Source organism: Lycium ferocissimum, chromosome 6 (assembly GCF_029784015.1).
Source record: "Lycium ferocissimum isolate CSIRO_LF1 chromosome 6, AGI_CSIRO_Lferr_CH_V1, whole genome shotgun sequence".
Taxonomy (NCBI): domain Eukaryota; kingdom Viridiplantae; phylum Streptophyta; class Magnoliopsida; order Solanales; family Solanaceae; genus Lycium; species Lycium ferocissimum.
This window is the reverse complement of record NC_081347.1, coordinates 73,319,755-73,338,552: the sequence shown is the minus strand read 5'-3', so window position 1 is coordinate 73,338,552 and position 18,798 is coordinate 73,319,755. Positions and strand designations below refer to the sequence as shown.

Below are 18,798 nucleotides of genomic sequence, written 5' to 3'. Positions count from 1 at the left end.
AACTAATATTTAAATTTTTATCACCATATGAAATGTAATTGGAAAATACTCACTTTTTAATGCGGAAATAAATTTGAACAACTATAGCCTTAACTAAAACACGAAAAACTGTACTGGAGTTCAAAAACTCCCTTTATGTGAAACTCCAGGGCGTCTGATTAAGTTGAACATGTAAGTTTCAACTTCTTTACTCGATTGCTTTTAGTTAAAGATTGAAATGATGAAGCTTAATTAGCTTTCATTATTAAGTAGGACTGTAAAAGAAATTAGTTTCCCAATGCGTATATTTATGATTCAATTTGTTCCAAATATGCAATGTATACACGGTTGACCATTTCTTGTGAGTAAAATATACTGGACAAATACAGATAAATCAATAGTAGACATGCATTTCATTAACACAAATGACAATCAACGTATAGCACTTAGAAGAGTGTAAATGATACAATACATCGTCAAGAATCAGATAAAAGATTAAAATGACAAAATTAAAAAACAAGAAAGCAAAAAAAATCACACGGTCTCTCAGCAGGGCAAGATAGGTAAAAACCATGCGGTTCGAAATCGCAAGATTAGTTGGATGGAGGTGGTGATAGTGTAGGCATGTTTGGAATTGTGGGAATAGTTGGAAGTGATGGCATGTTAGGAAGAGGAATATTGGCGGGCATTGGTGGCAAAGTCATTTTCGGAACAGAGGGCAATGTAGGCAAAGATGGCAATGGTGAATTAGCTGTTGGGAGTGTTGGCAAAGAAGCAGCACTTGGCAATGGTGGCAATGTGGCTGCTGTTGGTAAGTTGGGAATAGTAGGCAACTGTGGCATTGTTGGTTGAGGCAATGACGGGATTGTTGGCAAGTTAGGAAGTTGTAGTAGGCTACGAGCAGCATGGGTTATAGCGATGCTTGATAAGGACAATAATCCTATGATCAAAAAGAAGATTGAGCAATTGTTAGTAGCAGCCATTGTGTCGATAGAAAATGCTTTGTTTCAGGGAAATTAGTGAAGTTGATAATGGTAAGTTGGAAGGAGTTCTTTTCTCAATTTGAGCGACTTTGATTATTTACTTAAGGGGTATATATATAGGGAAAGTTGTTGAATAACTAGCAGGATTCTATGCGATGTTTGGTGTAGAAGCATGACAACTCATTATTAGTTCACCTAGCTTCTTAGGCAGCCAGGAAATGATTTTCCATGAGTAGCAAAGTCAATTAGAGTATAAAAAATGCTTTCATTAATTAGTGCTGAAATATTGTTCACCAAATATGGTTGATCCAAACTTCATCTATGTATAACTACTTCCAGAGATCTTCTTGACTAAGAAGTTGGCGTATATTGTTCCTCAAAGCAACATTTAGGGAAGGTTAACTACCAACAAATTAAAGAGCCTATGATTCCCTCAAGAACTTTGCCTATATATACACCCTTTGGCAATGATCAATCTCATCAAGTACTCAATTCAAAACACAACTTTCCCTATAAAAGCAGAGCAATTAATCTTGCAAATTAACTCAATGGCTGCTTCTAACAATTGCTCAATCCTCTTCGTTATCGTAGCATTATTGTCCTTTTCAAGTATATCAACAAGTCGTGCTGCTCGTAGCCTAATGCAACTTCCAAACTTGCCAAAAATTCCCTCATTGCCTCAACCAACAATGCCACAGTTGCCTACTATTCCCAACTTACCATCAGCAGCAACATTGCCACCATTGCCAAGTGCAGCATCTTTGCCAACACTTCCAACCGCTAATTCGCCATTGCCATCTTTGCCTACATTGCCTTCTATACCAAAGATGACTCTGCCACCAATGCCTGCCAATATTCCTCTGCCCAAAATGCCTTCACTTCCAACAATTCCCACAATTCCAACCATGCCTACACTTTCACCACCTCCATCCAACTAATCTTGCAGCTTCCAATCGCGTGATTTTTACCCATCTTACCATACTGGTCTCTACCGCGTTTTTTTTTTTAATTAATTAGTCATTTTAATCTTTTATGTGATTCTTTATGATGTATTGTATCATTTATACTCTCTTAAGTGCTATACATTGATTGTCATTTGTGTTAATGTAATGCAGTCTACTCTACTATTGATTTATGCCTATTTGTCAAATACAATTTTATTGGCGAAAAAGTATCAACGGATATACAATATTTTGAACAATTTGGATTATAGGCATGCGTGGGGAAAAACTAATTTCTTGGAAACCCCTACATAAAAAACTGATAATTTTGATCTTTAACTGAAAACATTCAATCGAGTAAAGAAGTTTAACTAGAGCTTGGCAATACAAAGCTTTCCAAAAATGTATATTTGTTGTTCCCCAATCAAATGGCAGTTCATTTAGAGAATTAAGAGTAGGTTGACAGTTCAAACATGTCACAGAAAACATGACAATGTCGTTGGTAGTAGACCAATGGGTTTACTTTGACATATCTTCACTAATTTTTACCTGGTGTAACAATAAAGTCACAATTTGTTCTTTTTTTAATATTAACGTCACTAAACTAGCTGTTAGTTGCCCCAAAAAAATACAAACCATCGGAAATTCAAATTTCGTTTTGCCATTGTGTACATGCCAATGTCATCGGCATCTCTTTAGACTAATATTAGCTATAATTTGGGCATCTTTCAAGAAGCAAGTCGATCTTGTTCAACACTTTTGTTGGAGAAACCTCCTTCACTTTATCTTCATCACACAAGCAACAATGGAGGATCGAAGGAAATGGTTGATGAGACAAAGAAAAAATGCAAAGTCTTGGGGATTTCGTCTTTGGTTTTGTCGAAGAAGATCAATAAAGAGGAACAGATTGGGCCTTTGTCTAAACTAGCAACGGATGAAAGCATTGGGCCGTTCTCAAGTTATTGGGCCTCAACCGACACACTCCTATCATTTTTTTGCGCGGATTGCCCTTCTTTTGTGGTGGTCTTTAAATTTTACCCTCGTATTTTTAATTCTTTAAATTATGCCTATCATATTGCCGGGTCTTTAATTTTTGCCCTTCGCATTGCAACTCGAGCGTTCACGCGAGAATCATGAGGTTACGAGTTCGAACCCCGCTCAAGCATAAATTAAAAAAAAAATTGCAAGGAAAGATTTGGGTAGCGTGTATCTTGGGACCCGTATTTGTTAAGGAATTACAAATTTATCTTGGACCGCATACTCATGCCCATATGGGCGGACTTGGCATAAGTATGCGGGTCGCATAACTTTGGTAATTCCTTAACAAGTTTATCTTAGATAAGGGCATACTTGGGCAAACTTTTAATTGGCAAACTTTATGCTTAGGATCAGGCATAAACTTGTGAAGGAATTACCAAAGTTATCTCTTGGGACCGGCATACTTAGGCCAAGTCGCCCATAAGGCATAAGTATCTTGGTCGCATAACTTTGGTAATTCCTTGTGAGTGTATGCCAATGGAGGCATAGCGAAATTTAAACTCTGCCTTGCGTTTTTTTTTTTTTAATTTTAGCGTGTGGGGTTCGAACCCTGAACCCATGGGTTTTAGCCGAAGGGCAAAATTTAAAGATTTCAAATATGAGGGCAAAATTTAAAGACCACCCAAAAGGATTACAGTGCGAATTCCCACTCCTATCGACAAATATAAAGGCCCACATGATGAGCATACATAGGATAGTTATTGTGTACATAGTTAAATGGCTTAATACATATGCGGCCCCCTAAACTTGCCATTTTTTTCATTTTGGCACCTTAACTAAGCGTTGTTCCTTTTGAACCCCTGAACTCGTCCTCAAGTGTGTCTATCAAACTCCCTAAATCTGATTTTTGTTAGAATCAGAAATTAAATTGGAGAAATGAAGGTGGAGTAATATTTTAGACACGTGGTAAGCTATTCTTTAGGTCATGGGTGTGTCGGTTTCTGCTGGTTACCTTTTCCACTGACAACTTAATTAAGAGCTACTGTTATTTCCCCTCTCAATTACTGTTAATCTTAACTAAAAGATGGCATAATTAAATTAGAATATATATTAGCATGTTGCTACATTGAAGATGGAATACTATGTAAGTCAAATTGTGTTTGATAGACACAATTGAGGACGAGTTCAAGGGTTTAATAGGAACAACACTTAGTTAAGGTGTCAAAATGGAAAAAATGAGCAAGTTTAGGGGGCCGCAAATGCATTAAGCCTAGTTACATAGAAAACGACACTTTTGATTCCTTTGTGAATTGTACAAAATGATGATTATTTAGTTACATAGTATAGGAATTAGCATTTTAATCCCTAATAATTTGTATAAATCAACAGTTGCATTGTACAGATTATTCATTGAATATACAAGGAAAATTTCTAAATCTCCTCTTCAAGTTCTTTCAACTCTATGAATGACCATGAAGAAACTAATCAGCTTAACTGTGCCTTTACAAATTATATTTAAAAAGCAGTATAGTTCCATGTGCATTAGTTTACATTCCTAAAACATAAAGTATGAATGGTCATTATTTATTTTGTAATCGAAGGATCGGTCCATGTGAAAAGAAGACTATTCATAGGAGTAAAAAACCCTAAACTTGGTTCCCTTTTCATTGTTTAAAGAAAGGAATGAAACAGAGGAGACTATGGTAAAACCCCTCTATAATGGCAGTGTTTGTCCGAAAATTTCATGGCTGCTATAGAGAGGTAATTTTATAGAGAGTGTACCGTTGTAATGAATGTCACTGCTGTTATAGGTAAAATGCTGTTATAAAGAAGTAAACTATAACATGAAAAATCGGTTCTGGAGAAAATCAGGCCGTTATAGTAAAATGTTGTTATAACAAATGTCAATTATAGCGAGGTTTGACTGTATAGCATGTACAAATGTTTAAATTTGATTAGGCATAATATATAAACAGACCTCCAAATTTGGTCTCGGCTGACAAGTATGCCCTCTAACTTTGGGTGTGCACACCTCAATTTGTCTCCACTTTGTCAGTTGAACACTCCAACTTACAAAATGATAATCTAGACACCTTCAAAATTTATGTGTCACATCGGCATTTGTGTTTACGTGTTCAACTTAAAACGAGTTGAGGGGCACTTGTGCACACTCAAAGTTGGAGGATATACTTGCCAGCTGAGCCCAAATTTGAAAGCCTACTGTCTATGTATTATGCCATTTGATTAATTCGCATTCATTTTTCAGTATTTTTTGACTTGTTCCTAAAAAGTAAAGAACCCAAGCATTTGCTTAATCAAGAGGAATCTATAGTACTTATGAGTTCACTATTTTTAGCTCCCTAAGAATTAAGCATATTATATTTCTTCCGAGGATATTAACACACACATGTAACTGTGTTAGATTAATACTGTTGAGCTGATTAATTATTTGACAATCATATATTAGGCAAGCAAACATCTCCTAGGTAGTTGAACAACATCGGAAGGATCAATAGACAACAGTCCTATACAAGAAACTACTAGCAGATTTAAAAAGAGAAACAATAAACAATTACACGGGTGTGGTTGGATGGATGACATTCTTTCACCCGTAACCAAATGTTTCGGGCTCGAGTTCTGAAGCAGCCCTTGGTACGGAGCACTCACACTTAATGGGTCCTACGCGACATTAATTTGGATTAATTTGGTTACTGTGTCCCGAATACTCAATTGTCCACAAAATATGGTTGATCCAAATTTTATCTATGCTAACTACTCTTAGAAAACTTATTGACTTAAAAGTTGGAGCATGGTCCTCAAACCAACATTCATGAAGATTAACTAACAATAGAGTAATTAGAAATTAGAGGTTATGCTTCTTCAGCCAACATCTCACCAAATCCTTCTACTCCCTCAAGAACTTTCCCTATATATACCCTTTAGTATGATCAATCTCATCAACTCAAGTCACAACATAACAATATTTCTTGTAAAAGAAAGCAATCTAGTTAATTATACAACAATGGCTGCTTCCAACAATTGCTCAATCCTCTTCGTGATCATAGCATTATTGTCCTTATCAAGCATATCGACAAGTCATGCTGCTCGTAGCCTACTGCAACTTCCTAACTTGCCTACGATCCCATCAATGCCTCAGCCAACAATGCCACAATTGCCAAATATTCCCAACTTGCCTACAGCAATGCCACCATTGCCAAGTGGTGCATCTTTGCCTACATTGCCCTCTGTACCCAAAATGACTCTGCCACCAATGCCTGCCATTCCCAACATGCCCTCACTTCCAAGTATTCCCACAATTCCTACACTTTCACCTCCTCCATCCAACTAATTATCTTTCATCTCCATTCTACTATATTAGTAGTTGTTGTTTTGCCTTAATTGGTGTAATGTTACATTTCAGCTTTTCCAATGTTTTCTAATTTTTTTTTCAGGGTGATGTATACTGTCTTTTGACTTCTCTGTGTGTTTATATCTTGATTGTGAAGCAGACTTTGATGTAATTTTTATATTGCTACTTGTTATTTAAATCGTCTACTGTCTTTTAAATCATTTTTCGTTATCACTTCGCTTTTGAATGATTCATACAGTTTTATTTTCATTATCCTTCTTAACAATGGGCGGAACCAGCATCGTGATTACGGGTTTAGCAAAATCCAGTAGCTTAGGCTCAAACTTTGCATTTGTGTTAAAAACTCCATTCAATATGTATAAATAATCTATTCATAACACATTATACAAAAGTTAATGTAATCCAGAACCCATAAACTAAAATCTTGGCTCCACCAACACTTTATTCAAGTTATCAAATGATAACTATAATAGTATACTACCAAAGGTTGTGGTGGGGTAGGTACCCCTCCCTCGATACCTCCTTAATCAGAGATCTCAAGTTTGAGCCCTCTGAATGGGGTTGTTATTGATAAGAAGCACTACCCACATAGTGGGACTTTTGGGCCGGGATCCGGATTAGTCGACCCCAAATTAAGTATCGGACAGTAAACATGGTACAAAATAATACTACATGTAATACCGTGATTATTTTATCTAAAACCTCCTACTAAACGAGCTCTAAGTACTTTATGTTGAATATTATTTTCCATTAGCTAGCTAGAAATTGCTAATACAATTAAAGATTTACTCGTGTCGGGAGCATACAATCTAGAAATGATAATAGGTAAAACAAAAACTACGTATTTTGTTATAAAATAGATGGAAAAAAAAAAAGAATTAATATCACATTACTCACCAAACTTCAAATTAGATATCATTGCTTCTCGAAGATTTATCGATCATAGAAAAAGATACTCCTATGTGTTATTACCAAGGCAGAGCCAAGTGGTTATGAACCCCCTTTGACGAAAAGTTCGACTATACATGTAAGGTTAAAATCATTTTTTTTATGTATATGTAGTAGATGCTGAATTCCTTTAACTTCTTCGCGTGTTTACCTTTTTTATATTTTGAACCCTCTTAGGAAATTTTTTGACTCCGCCGCTGAACACTAGATGGAGAAACGAACTTAAATGATAGTGAGGATTTAGTCAAATTATCAGAAACACCAACCCAAATCATCAAGTCGCTTTGGCCGAGTGGTTAAGGCGTGTGCCTGCTAAGTACATGGGGTTTCCCCGCGAGAGTTCGAATCTCTCAGGCGACGATTTCTTTTTTCTTATTTTCATCTCTTGCTTTTGAAAGCCAAACATAAAGAACTGTTAAACAAATTTCTTGTTTTTTTTTTTTTCGTTTCGTTTGATTTGAAAAAAATTTCTCAAAGAATTCCTAAATATTAAATACTAATGAATCTTCACTTATATTACGTTTCATTTACAAATTTTATTGCAGCTTTTCCTAGACATCTCCTTAGACTAATAATCACTACTTCCTTCTTTCCAATGTGACACAACTCTTATTCAATCTATTCTGAAAAATAACATAATTTAAAATTTGAACAATTAGCTATCACATTATATTGTATCTATAATTAGAAACTTTTAAAACGCGCAAAATGTTATGTTATGTTTAAGACTATAACTTTCGAAAGTTGTTAGCTACCAACACAATATTATGATATAAAGATTCAAAATGCTACATTTCTTTGTGATTAAATTTCGTTTCAATTCAAATTCAAATTATGTCAAAATGATCACTATTGACTTTGTAATCTAGCAATGGGTCCCTGTGAAAAAAGACTGCATATAGGAGTAAACCTCCCCCTCTCTCTCTCTCTTGGTTCGCTTTTGATTTTTTAAAGAAAAGAAAAAGAGGATATTAATATTACATGAACAAATATTAGAATCTGATATATATCCACATTCAATTTCAGTTTTAACTTCTTTTTAAAACGCGAAGAATCCAAACATTTGCTTAATATAGTAGGAATAATACTTCATATTACTGCTATGTTTAATTAGCTCCCCATGAAGCATATTGCACAATAGTTTAGCTCATTACTTATTTGACCATTCTTAATTAGGCAAGCACACATCTCCTAGGTAGTTGAACAAATTTAGAAGGATCAACTGAAAATTACTGTCCAATATAGGAGAAACTATAAGCTAAAAAGCAAACCATAGAAACAATAAACAAGTTACTCCTAGTCATTTCGTGGTTTATTAAACATGCTACCAGCACTACTAAAAAAACATACATTAGCTACGGACGAATTTTGTAAGCAGACAACAAAATTTGTCGCTAATTTTATTCGGTGATGGATTATCAAAAAATTCTATTAACTACGAGCGATTTAGGGAGAGATTAGCGACGAAGTTCGGAGGTAATTCTAAGTTTTTTTTAGTTTTGTTAGTGACTCAGGAGGACAATAGTATGAATCCTATATGTGCATGAAGACCGGTACAGGAGTACTATATCCTAATCCCATTATCACCAATCAATACAGATTAAAACTTAAAAAATATATTTAAATACAACTGATTTTATCAATTAGTGTTGTATGAATTGTCCACCAAATATGGTTTATCCACATTTCATTTGTGCATAACAGCTTTCAGAATACCTCTCGACTTAAAGGTTCATACGTACATCTTCCATAAACCAACATTTAGGAAGGTGAACTAACAATAGAGTTGTCACGCTTCTACACCAATCATCTCATACACTAATCCTGCTGGTATTTCAACAACTTTCCCTATATATATATATATACACCCCTTTAGTAAATGATCAAACTCAAACTCAAATCAAAACACAACTTAATTTCCTTAGAATACAGAGCAATTAATCTTGCAAATTAACACAATGGCTGCTTCCAACAATTGCTCAATCCTTTTCGTGATCATAGCATTAGTCCTTATCAAGCATATCTACAAGTAATGCTGCTCGTAGCCTAATGCAACTTCCCAACTTGCCTACGATCCCATCATTGCCACAGCCAACAATGCCACAATTGCCAAATATTCCCAACTTGCCTACAACAATGCCACCAATGCCTGCCATTCCCAACATGCCCTCACTTCCAAATATTCCCACAATTCCTACACTTTCACCTCCTCCATCCAACTAATTAATCTTTCATCTCCGTCCTACTATATTAGTAGTTGTTGTTTTATCTTAATTGGTGTATTGTTTCATTTCAGCTTCTCCAATGTTCTGGAGTTTATTTTTACTGTCTTTTATATTCTTTGTGTGCTTATGTCTTGATTGTGAAGCAGAGTTTGATGTAATTTTTCTATTGCTACTAGTTATTTCTGTCTACTGTCCTTTAAATCATTTTTGGTTATCACTTCGCTTTTGAATGATTCATGCGGTTTTATTTTCGTTATCCTTCTTAACAGCATTGGCGGAGCCAACATTATGATTACGGGTTCAACAAAATTCACTAGCTTATAAGGCTCAAACTTTGTATTTATGTTAAAAACTTCATTCAATATATGTAAATAGTCTATTCATAACACATTAAACAAAAAATATTGTATTTCATAACCCATAAACTAAAAATTCTGGCTCCACCAACAGTTTATTCAAATATCAAATGATAACTATAAGATTATACTACCAAAAGTTGTGGTGGGGTAAGTATTCCCTCCCTTGGTACCTCCTTAATCAGAGGTCTCGAGTTTGAGCCGGTGAATAGAGTCTCTATTGATAGGAAGCTCTACACACATAGTGGGACTTTTAAGCCGGGATCCGGATTAGTTGACCCCAAATTAAGTATCAGAGAGTAAACATGATACAAAATAATACTACATATAATACCATGACTATTTTATTTAAGACCTCCTACCAAACGAGCTCTAAGTACTTTATCTTTCTTGAATAGTCTTTTCCATTAGCTGGCTAGAAATTGTACATTCAAGATTTACTCGTGTCAGGAACATACAATCTAGAATTGATAATAGGTAAAACAAAAACTACGTATTTTGTTATACCAACACAAAAAAGGCGAGTGCAAAAACAAGATTTAACCCGCTACTACCGTCATCCCAATTTTTCTAAGTAAAATGTGCATGTGACATCTAAATCGCATATTACGAATTAGATTTATAACTCCTTCTGGATCAAAAAAAGCGTCCACTTAGCCATTTGTACATCCCTTAAAAAATACTATCTCCTAAAAAAAAATAGGTAATTTGACTAAACTGTCCCTAATTAAATAAGTATTGAGATTTGATCACATAGCATGCGCTTAATAGGGGTAAATCTGAAAAATAAGATTAATTCTTTCTTGATTTGATAAGTCGACACTCTTTTTGACTCAAGAAAAAAAATGCTAAGTGGACACTCTTTTTGATCCGGAGAGAGTATGATTTTAATATTTAATTAAGTGAAATATGTATAGGAATTACTATCACATTATTCAACGAATTTCAAATTATATATCATTGCTTCTCGAAGATTTATCGATTATAGAAAAAATTATGTGTTATTACTAGGGCAGAGCCAAGTAGTTATGAACCCTCTTTGACGAAAAATTACACTATATATATGTAAGGTTAAAATCATTTTTGACATATATGTAGTAGATGTTGAATCCCCTTGACTTCTTTACGTGTTTACTTATATATATATATATATATATATATATATATATATATATATATATATATATATACATATATTTCGAACACTCTGAGAGAAAATTCCGACTCCGCCACTGGACACTAGATGGAGAAAAGAACATAAATGATAATGATGATTCAGCTAAATTAGAAGCAGCACATCATTAAGTCGCTTTGGCCGAGTGGTTAAGGCGTGTGCCTGCTAAGTACATGGGGTTTCCCCGCGAGAGTTCGAATCTCTCAGGCGACGATTTCTTTTTATTATTTTAGTCTCTTGTTTTTGAATGCCAAAACATAAAGAACTGTTCAACAAATTTCTTTTTTTGCTTTTTCTCGTTTGATTTGGAAAAAACTCTCAAAGACTTCCCAAATATTAAATACTTATATTGCGATTCATTTACAAATTTTTTATATCTTTTCCTAGACATCTCCTTAGACTAACAACCGCTATTCGCATCCCTCCATTCCAGATTTATGTGACATGTTTTCTTTTTTAATCCGTTCTAAAAAAATGATAAACTTCAAAATTTGAAAACTTTTAGAGCACACAAATATGTTATGTCATGTTTAAAGATTCAACTTTTGAAGATTGCATAGCTATTGGCACAAATGTCATGACATATTTTAGACCATAAAATTCAAAAGGCTTTATTTATTTCTAATTAAATTTCGTGACAATTCAAATTATTTCAAATAAGTTGAACGATCACTATTGATTTTGTAATCTAAATCGGTCCATGTGAAAAAAAAAAAGGATTCATATGAGTAAAAAAAACATTTGCTTAATCTTATAATACTTGTAATATTAGTATTGCTACTACTTTTAGCTCCTAAGATGCATATTACAAAATATTGTTGAGCTAATTAGTTATTTGACTTTCATTAATTACGCAAGCGCGCACATGTCCAAGGTAGTTGAACAAAATTGGAAGGATCAATAGACAATTTGCCAATATAGGAGAAACTATTGGCTAAAATAATAAAAAGAAACAATATTAAACAAGTTAATTATTTTCGTGGTTTGTTAGGCATGCTACTCAAGAGGACAATACTATGAGTCTATGATCCCGTATGTGCATGAAGAGCAGTTCAAGAGTACCATCCTAATCGACTGAAAATTGAGAAATTAGTTACGAAATTTATCGCTAATATCGCTCGTAGCTAATAGTAATTTTTGATAGTCTGTGCTAAATCATTTTCAATTAGGATTAGCGACGAATTTTGTTGTTTAACAACATAAGTTATCTGTCGCTAATTCCTATTTATTGTTTTAGTAATCCCATTAGTGCCAACCAATAGAGAATATTAGTATACAAAATATTTTAAGCGTTTGATTTCATCAATTTGTATAAATTGTCCACCAAATATGGTTGATCCAAACTTCACCTATGCATAACTACTTTCAGAAAAAACTTCTCAACTTATAAGTTTGTGCATGTTTCCTCAAACCAACATTATAGAAGATATATTACTAACAATAGAGTAGTTAGAATTTAGAGCACATGTTTCCTCACCCAACATTTCACCAAATTCTAGTAGTCCCTCAAGAACTTCACCTATATATACCCTTTAGTAATGATCAATCTCATCAACTCAAGTCAAAACACAACTTACCTTAGAAAACAAAGCAATATAGCAAATTTACAATGGCTACTTCTAGCAACTGCTCAATCCTATTCTTGATCATAGCATTATTGTCCTTATCAAGCATATCCACAAGTCATGCTGCTCGTAGCCTAATGCAACTTCCCAACTTGCCTACAATCCCATCATTGCCAAAGCCAACAATGCCACAATTGCCAAATATTCCCAACTTGCCTACAACAATGCCACCAATGCCTTCGATGAATCCACTTCCCAACATGCCGTCACTTCCAAACATTCCCACAATTCCAAACATGCCTACACTTTCACCTCCTCCATCCAACTAATCTTGTGTGACATATTAGTTGTCATAATTACCCTATTTGTCTGCCTTTCTTTCTTTTTTTCAACTTTGATTTCAATGTTTTGAGTGATTTTTATGGTTTATCGTATCATTTGTACTTTCTTGAGTGTTACGCGTTGATTGTTTTAGTATCTTTTGAGGTTAATGTGATGCAACGTTTCTACTTTTAACTTCTTAACGCATTTATATATTGCCCACTCTGTTTATTATAAGTTTTTGTTGTAAACATAAGGGTGAAACGTTTTTTGGATTTTGAATTGTGACAATTCAACTTCAAAAATTTCTTTAGTTTGAATTTTAGCAATTCAAATTCCATGAAAAATGTGTAGTTCAAACACCAAAAGAATAAATCAGGAGAAAAAAGTGGAAAAGATCAAGAAGCGACTCTTTGCTGCTTTTAAACAAAGAAAATAAGGGCAAATGTCTTTGTAAGAAAACTATCTAACCATTGAATAGTTTTGAAACAATAACTGAACATTAAAAAGCGGACCAAAAAGTAGCCAGCTCGCGCCATTTTTACTCATAAAACTCCATCTACATTAGGATTAAGTACAACTTAATTAAGTACTACTCCAAAATCCAAGTAGGATAGGCAAAACCTCACTTAACTCAAATCCAAAGAAGAAAAAAGAATTATACAAAAACACTCAAAGAACAAGACAAACAAAACAACAAACAAACTCACAAAAAAGGAAACTAAAATTAACCCCTATTACCTTTTCTTTGCCACAATTAACATCATTCTGAACTCTCTCATCATAATGTCCACAAATCTTTGTCTCTCTAGAGTTTCCAACTTTTCAAACATAATTCATTGGTCCCCCTAATAAACGAGGACGTTTGTTCCCCAACAAATCCTGGCCCATATTTTGTGGGCCAAAATTAGCCTTGTCCATAACCACTTTCAATGCTCTTCTCAATTGCACTAATAGCCCTTCTTTGCACTCATTTTCTAACATTTCTAGCCACAAAACACACTTAATTCTCCCTCCAACTGTTGACATTTCAGCTCTAACCACTTTCCCTTGTACCGTACTCAATGCCCTTCTTAAATCCGTCATAATTTCTGGCCTGTCCTCACAACACATTGATGCTTTTATTATTAATGTTCCATCAGAATCACTACTATTATTGCAGTAACTTATGTTTAATTCATCTGATTCACTTGGAAACATTAATTTCTTCACTAATGTTGTGTGATCATCGTCATTGTCGTCGTCGTCGGACATTGTTGATGCTCCTAGTTCTGATGTTGTCTTTTTTAGCTCTCTCACACACCTTACTGCCTCTGCTAGTAAAGATGCCTTGTCTGTCTGCCAATTTTGCATGACCAAAAATGAAGTTAGCTAATTTTCTCGTTTATTTTTGAAGGTTGTTATGTAAAAGTTTGTTCGAGATATAGGCTGATCAGAGATTTGAACTTTATGTGTTCAGGCTACGAAATATTACCACATTACATTTGAGTTACTGAATTGAAACCGATTTTTAAAACTTGTTTAATCAGTAAAATTTAATTAATATATATACAGAGTCCGAACAAAAATTGAGTTCGGATATAACTTGTACACTACGTCGGCCATTGTGGAGACTCACGTGTAAAAGTGACTTTTTGAGCGTGAAAATGTGGTATTATTTCAAGCGAGACACAATCATTACGAAAATTATTCAATAGCAACACCTATAAGAGGTATTTGACTAAGCTGCATATTTCTCTTTTATAATAGAGTAATTAATGATCATGAGTCTTCTTGAAATAGTAAAGGCTGAATCAGGACAAAAATAGTATCAATATGTTCTTGGTTTTAAAGTGACTAATTAGTATTTTTGACAAAATTATTCGACTTAAGTGACTGATAAAAGGGATAAAAGGAAGTACTGATATGATCTAACTACATCAAACTAACATAGGATAGGAGCATATAACTTTTAGGAAAGAAAACAACTAAATGAGCCAAAAACATCATAATGAATAAAGAACTTAACATTTTATCCTAAATTGCACCAAAAAGACTCCACTCTACTAACAACATATGAAACCCATCTATCACATGTTGTCTGGTATGTAAAAGCAAAAGAGCAAAGAAACTATTAGGGTCTAGGGGCTTCATGATTGTTGAACAACACACACATTATATTTTCAAGTTCACAAAATATTAAAGTAAGAAGCAGTATCGTCGAAGCCAAGAATTTCGTGAAGATGCTCATGATTTTATATAGTGTACTATAAAAAGTAGTAATATTGGATCAACATACACTATAATTTTTTGGCGAAAAGTATTCAACTGACCTTCATGAATCTATATGACTCTGCAATGCATAGAGGTGCATGGCAAATTTTAACCAGTTTTTAATAAAGATAGTGGTGAAGTCAGAAATCCCATTAAGATATTCAAAACTAAATATATATGTGAAGTACTAATATTTAACCTACATATATAGTATAATTTTTTTGGCAAAAAGTGTTCAACTGACCACCGCCCCTTGAGCATGTGTGCCTCTAATTCACTGTGCAAAGAGGTGGCAAAACCTAACCACAATTTATTAGGTCACTCAACATGTCTAAGCTTAAACGAATTGGATTTATGAGCCGCTTATTAACTTGATCCAACCCGTCCATTTTGCAGTTCTAAACTATGACGTATCATATATATTTGCAATCAAGGGAGGAGCTAGGTAGGCTCCAGGGGTTCATCCGAACCTCCTCGGCAAAAAATTATAATGTATATACAAGATTAAAATTATTTTTTATGTATATATAGTAAATGTTGAACTCCCTTGGCTTCTTTGTATATTTACTTCTTCATATTTTTTAACTCCCTAGGTGAAAATCTTGGCTCCGCCACTGATTGCAATAATTTATGAGTCAAAGTTGCAACAAAAAAAAAAAATCTTACTTTGACAGTGTTAGGAAGAAGGGTTCGTAGAGTAGCAAGATGGCCATTGATTCTTTTTCTTCTCCTTCTTTCAGCTTCACTATGACTCTTATTAGCTGCAATTGCTTTAGCTTCAGCCATTGATCTTGGACTAACACTTGAACTTTCCACATTATTAAACATTTCACCCGATGATGAGTTTATTATCCCATGAAGAAAATTATTGTATGAATCTGAACATGTGCTTCCTAGTTCATAAAAACTTGGAATTTGATACATCTTTTTTTAAAAAAAGTTAAAGGTGGAATCTTGAAGAGAAAAGGAAGAATATATGATGATGATATATATAAAAAAGATTGTTGATTAAGAGGTTTTCTGAAAAATGTTGTGGAGATTCTTTGACAAATATTCTTCAGTCAAAATTTTGTTGATTTGACTGAAGTTTTTTTATCTTTTAACTTTGAGTTGGGTTTTTTCCTTTACTAAATTTTGTGAGTTTTGTAGTGGTATGAGCAAGTGAGAAACTGAGATAACTTTGGTTTTTTATAGTAGTAGTAGTATGTGTGTGTGGACTGTGGAGAAGCATAAAGCCGGAATTGTGAAATTTTTGACATGCTTTTTGACTCATTCAGAGTTTTTTTTGGGTAAACTAGATTAGATCAGAAAAAAGTAAAAATAATATGTGTGCATATATTCATTCAACTGAGGAAAAAATCATTTAACATACTCACTTTTTGGCACTCTAGGGTTTAGTTTTCTCTCTTGCTGATTTCATTAGATAAAATTGTTTTATCGAAAAGTATTACGACTTACCGTTCTATTTTATGTAACAGTGAAAAGTATTACTACTTATTTTAGGAGAAAAATAAGAAGTTTAAAGTCAAATTATTTTCAAAATATAAAAATGTATCATCGTTTAAGACAGGCTGTAAATAAAAAGATATCATATAAATGAACGAAAGGAGTATTAGTTTTCTGCTATAAATCTCTATATACCAAATTAGTGAAATTAGTGTGCTGTAAGAAAAGTTCACACTTAAATGTAATTTGAAGTCATTAATCATGAGGAATAGTACATGAGTTTGACTGACTATTACTAACACGTAAACCAATACACACACACATTCCCTAATTCTCAGATTTCCTTGTTTGGGACTTTAAACCTCAGGATTTAAGGAAAACCTTTAGGTGGCGTTTGTTTGTTGTTTTTCAACTTATCTGTTTGAGCTTGCTCATATTATCGGTCTCAAATTTGGATAAAAGAGGAGTTGCGATAAATTGAACCCAACTTTTTTTAGACTGAAACGTAATTATTGTTAGTGTTGTTTGTTGTTTCCCAGAAACAAATTCAGTTTCTGAGTTTTTTGAAAAAAGTCTTATGCCCCATTGCTCATGTAGTAGAATCTTTTACTGTTATTAGTAGGCATTTGGACATCAATTGGTTGAGATTTAAAGGGAAAAATTAGTATTTGAAAAACGAAATTTGGCAATTGAAGTTGTGTTTAAACTTGAAAACAGGACTGAAGTTTTGTGAACGAAAAAAAAAAAAAAAAGCTTTTCAATCTTCAAATTTTATATTTCAAGTTTGAAGTTGAAATAATGGACCAGATAAGTAAAAATACTGATTTAAAATATCTGCAAACCTTATTCATGGCCAAACGGCTCCTAGTATCCCATGCATCTAGAGATAATCCAGTTGGAACCAGAGGGTCGAAAAAAATTGCTCCCTCTATCTCAATTAATATGAGCGGTTCGGAGTACGAGGATCAAAGCAAGTAATCTTTGACTCAATATCAAACATAGGTTCTTCGAGTATTTTAAAATAAAATTTACATATTTGAAAACTACATATAAAAAGAACAATAAGTCTATATAATTAGCAATTCACAATATATGGAAAGAGTTGGAGAAAATTTTAATTACAAAAAAATAATTGTCTGACTCCCCAAATAATATAACCTTATATAAATTGGAACGGAGGGAGTATATATAATGAAACTTAACTGTTCACAACTGCAATGACTAAAGTGCAATTTGACTGCAAATAGTAATGTTTCCACTATCTATTGTAAGACAATTACCATAACTTTTCCACAAACGAAAGAGAAATACGAAAGGGAAGGGAATTTTCTTGAATGAAAGGGGTCTGCCTTTTGGTTGAACAAAGTTTCTTGTTTAATTACAAATACAAATAACTATATTTGAGGGTCTATATGTTCCTTGTATATATGTGAAAGCAATTGTGGCTGTACTTTATTTACTAGACCTAAGATTTTTTCAAAATATTTACAATGAATTGGAACAACTTTTATTTTTCGCAGACAATATGTATCCACTGGACTGATGTAGAATTGAAAATCATGAAAAGACTTAAAGTTACAAAATTTGAAATGTCAAAGTTTATTTGTCTAGGAAAAGGAGGTAATTCTTTATTTTACACAAACTTTTACAGTCATTATCCCCCCTGACCATCTGTTAATGTAAAATAATTATTACATTAACACCGCACAAAAGATTATACTGCACAAATAGAATAAAAATATATTTCTAGTACTCTCTTTAAATCACCATCGCATAAAAGAAGCATCGGTTTAAATTTCAAATGTGCCACGTCTGTATATATTCTTTTTTAATCCATTTGTCAAAATCTCTAATAGTTGATAGTCTTGTGGCTGAGCCAGAATTTTCACTAAGGAGACTCAAAATATAAAGAAATAAATATATATACAAAGAAGTCAAAGGAATTCAACACCTACTATATCGTAGAAAATAATTTTAACTTATATATAGTATAATTTTTCGGACCAATCAACCCCCTTTCGATACCTAGTTCCGTCCATGATTGTCACTCATGACTAGCATAATAATCTATAAGAAGTAGAATTAGTAAAGCGAAAATTAATAATACTAGTAATATATTGATTTTTCACTAGTAATATATTAATAATATGCATTAAATATACAACAACAACAACATATCCAATGAAATCCCACAATGTGAGGTCTGGACAGGATAAAATGTATGCAGATCTTATCCCTACCTTGGAAAGTAGGAAGGCT

General features: G+C 33.5%; 4 protein-coding genes and 2 non-coding genes across 6 annotated transcripts; 4 read left to right on the top strand and 2 right to left on the bottom strand.

The window, feature by feature from the left end:
- Positions 1-572: 572 nt before the first annotated feature.
- LOC132061635 (protein PELPK2-like) lies at positions 573-1,869 on the bottom strand. Its single transcript, XM_059454407.1, has 2 exons — positions 1,683-1,869; positions 573-919 (listed from the first exon to the last, which is right to left on the bottom strand). Exons 1-2 carry the CDS (start codon positions 1,867-1,869, stop codon positions 573-575), a joined length of 534 nt encoding a protein of 177 aa, XP_059310390.1.
- Positions 1,870-5,903: 4,034 nt separating this feature from the next.
- On the top strand, positions 5,904-6,230 carry LOC132061634 (protein PELPK2-like). The gene has a single exon (XM_059454406.1). It carries the CDS (start codon positions 5,904-5,906, stop codon positions 6,228-6,230), a length of 327 nt encoding a protein of 108 aa, XP_059310389.1.
- A 1,247-nt stretch (positions 6,231-7,477) lies between these two features.
- Positions 7,478-7,559, top strand: TRNAS-GCU (transfer RNA serine (anticodon GCU)). The gene has a single exon. It is a non-coding gene; the product is annotated as a tRNA-Ser (tRNA).
- Positions 7,560-11,085: 3,526 nt separating this feature from the next.
- On the top strand, positions 11,086-11,167 carry TRNAS-GCU (transfer RNA serine (anticodon GCU)). Its single transcript has one exon. It is a non-coding gene; the product is annotated as a tRNA-Ser (tRNA).
- A 1,396-nt stretch (positions 11,168-12,563) lies between these two features.
- On the top strand, positions 12,564-12,848 carry LOC132061633 (protein PELPK2-like). The gene has a single exon (XM_059454405.1). It carries the CDS (start codon positions 12,564-12,566, stop codon positions 12,846-12,848), a length of 285 nt encoding a protein of 94 aa, XP_059310388.1.
- A 488-nt stretch (positions 12,849-13,336) lies between these two features.
- Positions 13,337-16,355, bottom strand: LOC132060396 (transcription factor bHLH30-like). Its single transcript, XM_059453439.1, has 2 exons — positions 15,760-16,355; positions 13,337-14,178 (listed from the first exon to the last, which is right to left on the bottom strand). Exons 1-2 carry the CDS (start codon positions 16,015-16,017, stop codon positions 13,666-13,668), a joined length of 771 nt encoding a protein of 256 aa, XP_059309422.1. The 5' UTR covers positions 16,018-16,355; the 3' UTR covers positions 13,337-13,665.
- Between the last annotated feature and the right edge of the window lie 2,443 nt (positions 16,356-18,798).

Bases quoted from the DNA above. Each gene is read 5' to 3' on its own strand.
- LOC132061635 (XM_059454407.1), bottom strand. From the start codon at position 1,869: ATGGTTGGAATTGTGGGAATTGTTGGAAGTGAAGGCATTTTGGGCAGA. The intron at 920-1,682 runs GTAAGTTGGGAA...TTTTGATCATAG, and splicing joins TGGCAATGTTGCTGCTGATG to GATTATTGTCCTTATCAAGC.
- LOC132061634 (XM_059454406.1), top strand. From the start codon at position 5,904: ATGGCTGCTTCCAACAATTGCTCAATCCTCTTCGTGATCATAGCATTA.
- LOC132061633 (XM_059454405.1), top strand. From the start codon at position 12,564: ATGGCTACTTCTAGCAACTGCTCAATCCTATTCTTGATCATAGCATTA.
- LOC132060396 (XM_059453439.1), bottom strand. From the start codon at position 16,017: ATGTATCAAATTCCAAGTTTTTATGAACTAGGAAGCACATGTTCAGAT. The intron at 14,179-15,759 runs GTAAGATTTTTT...CAAAATTGGCAG, and splicing joins TTCTTCCTAACACTGTCAAA to ACAGACAAGGCATCTTTACT.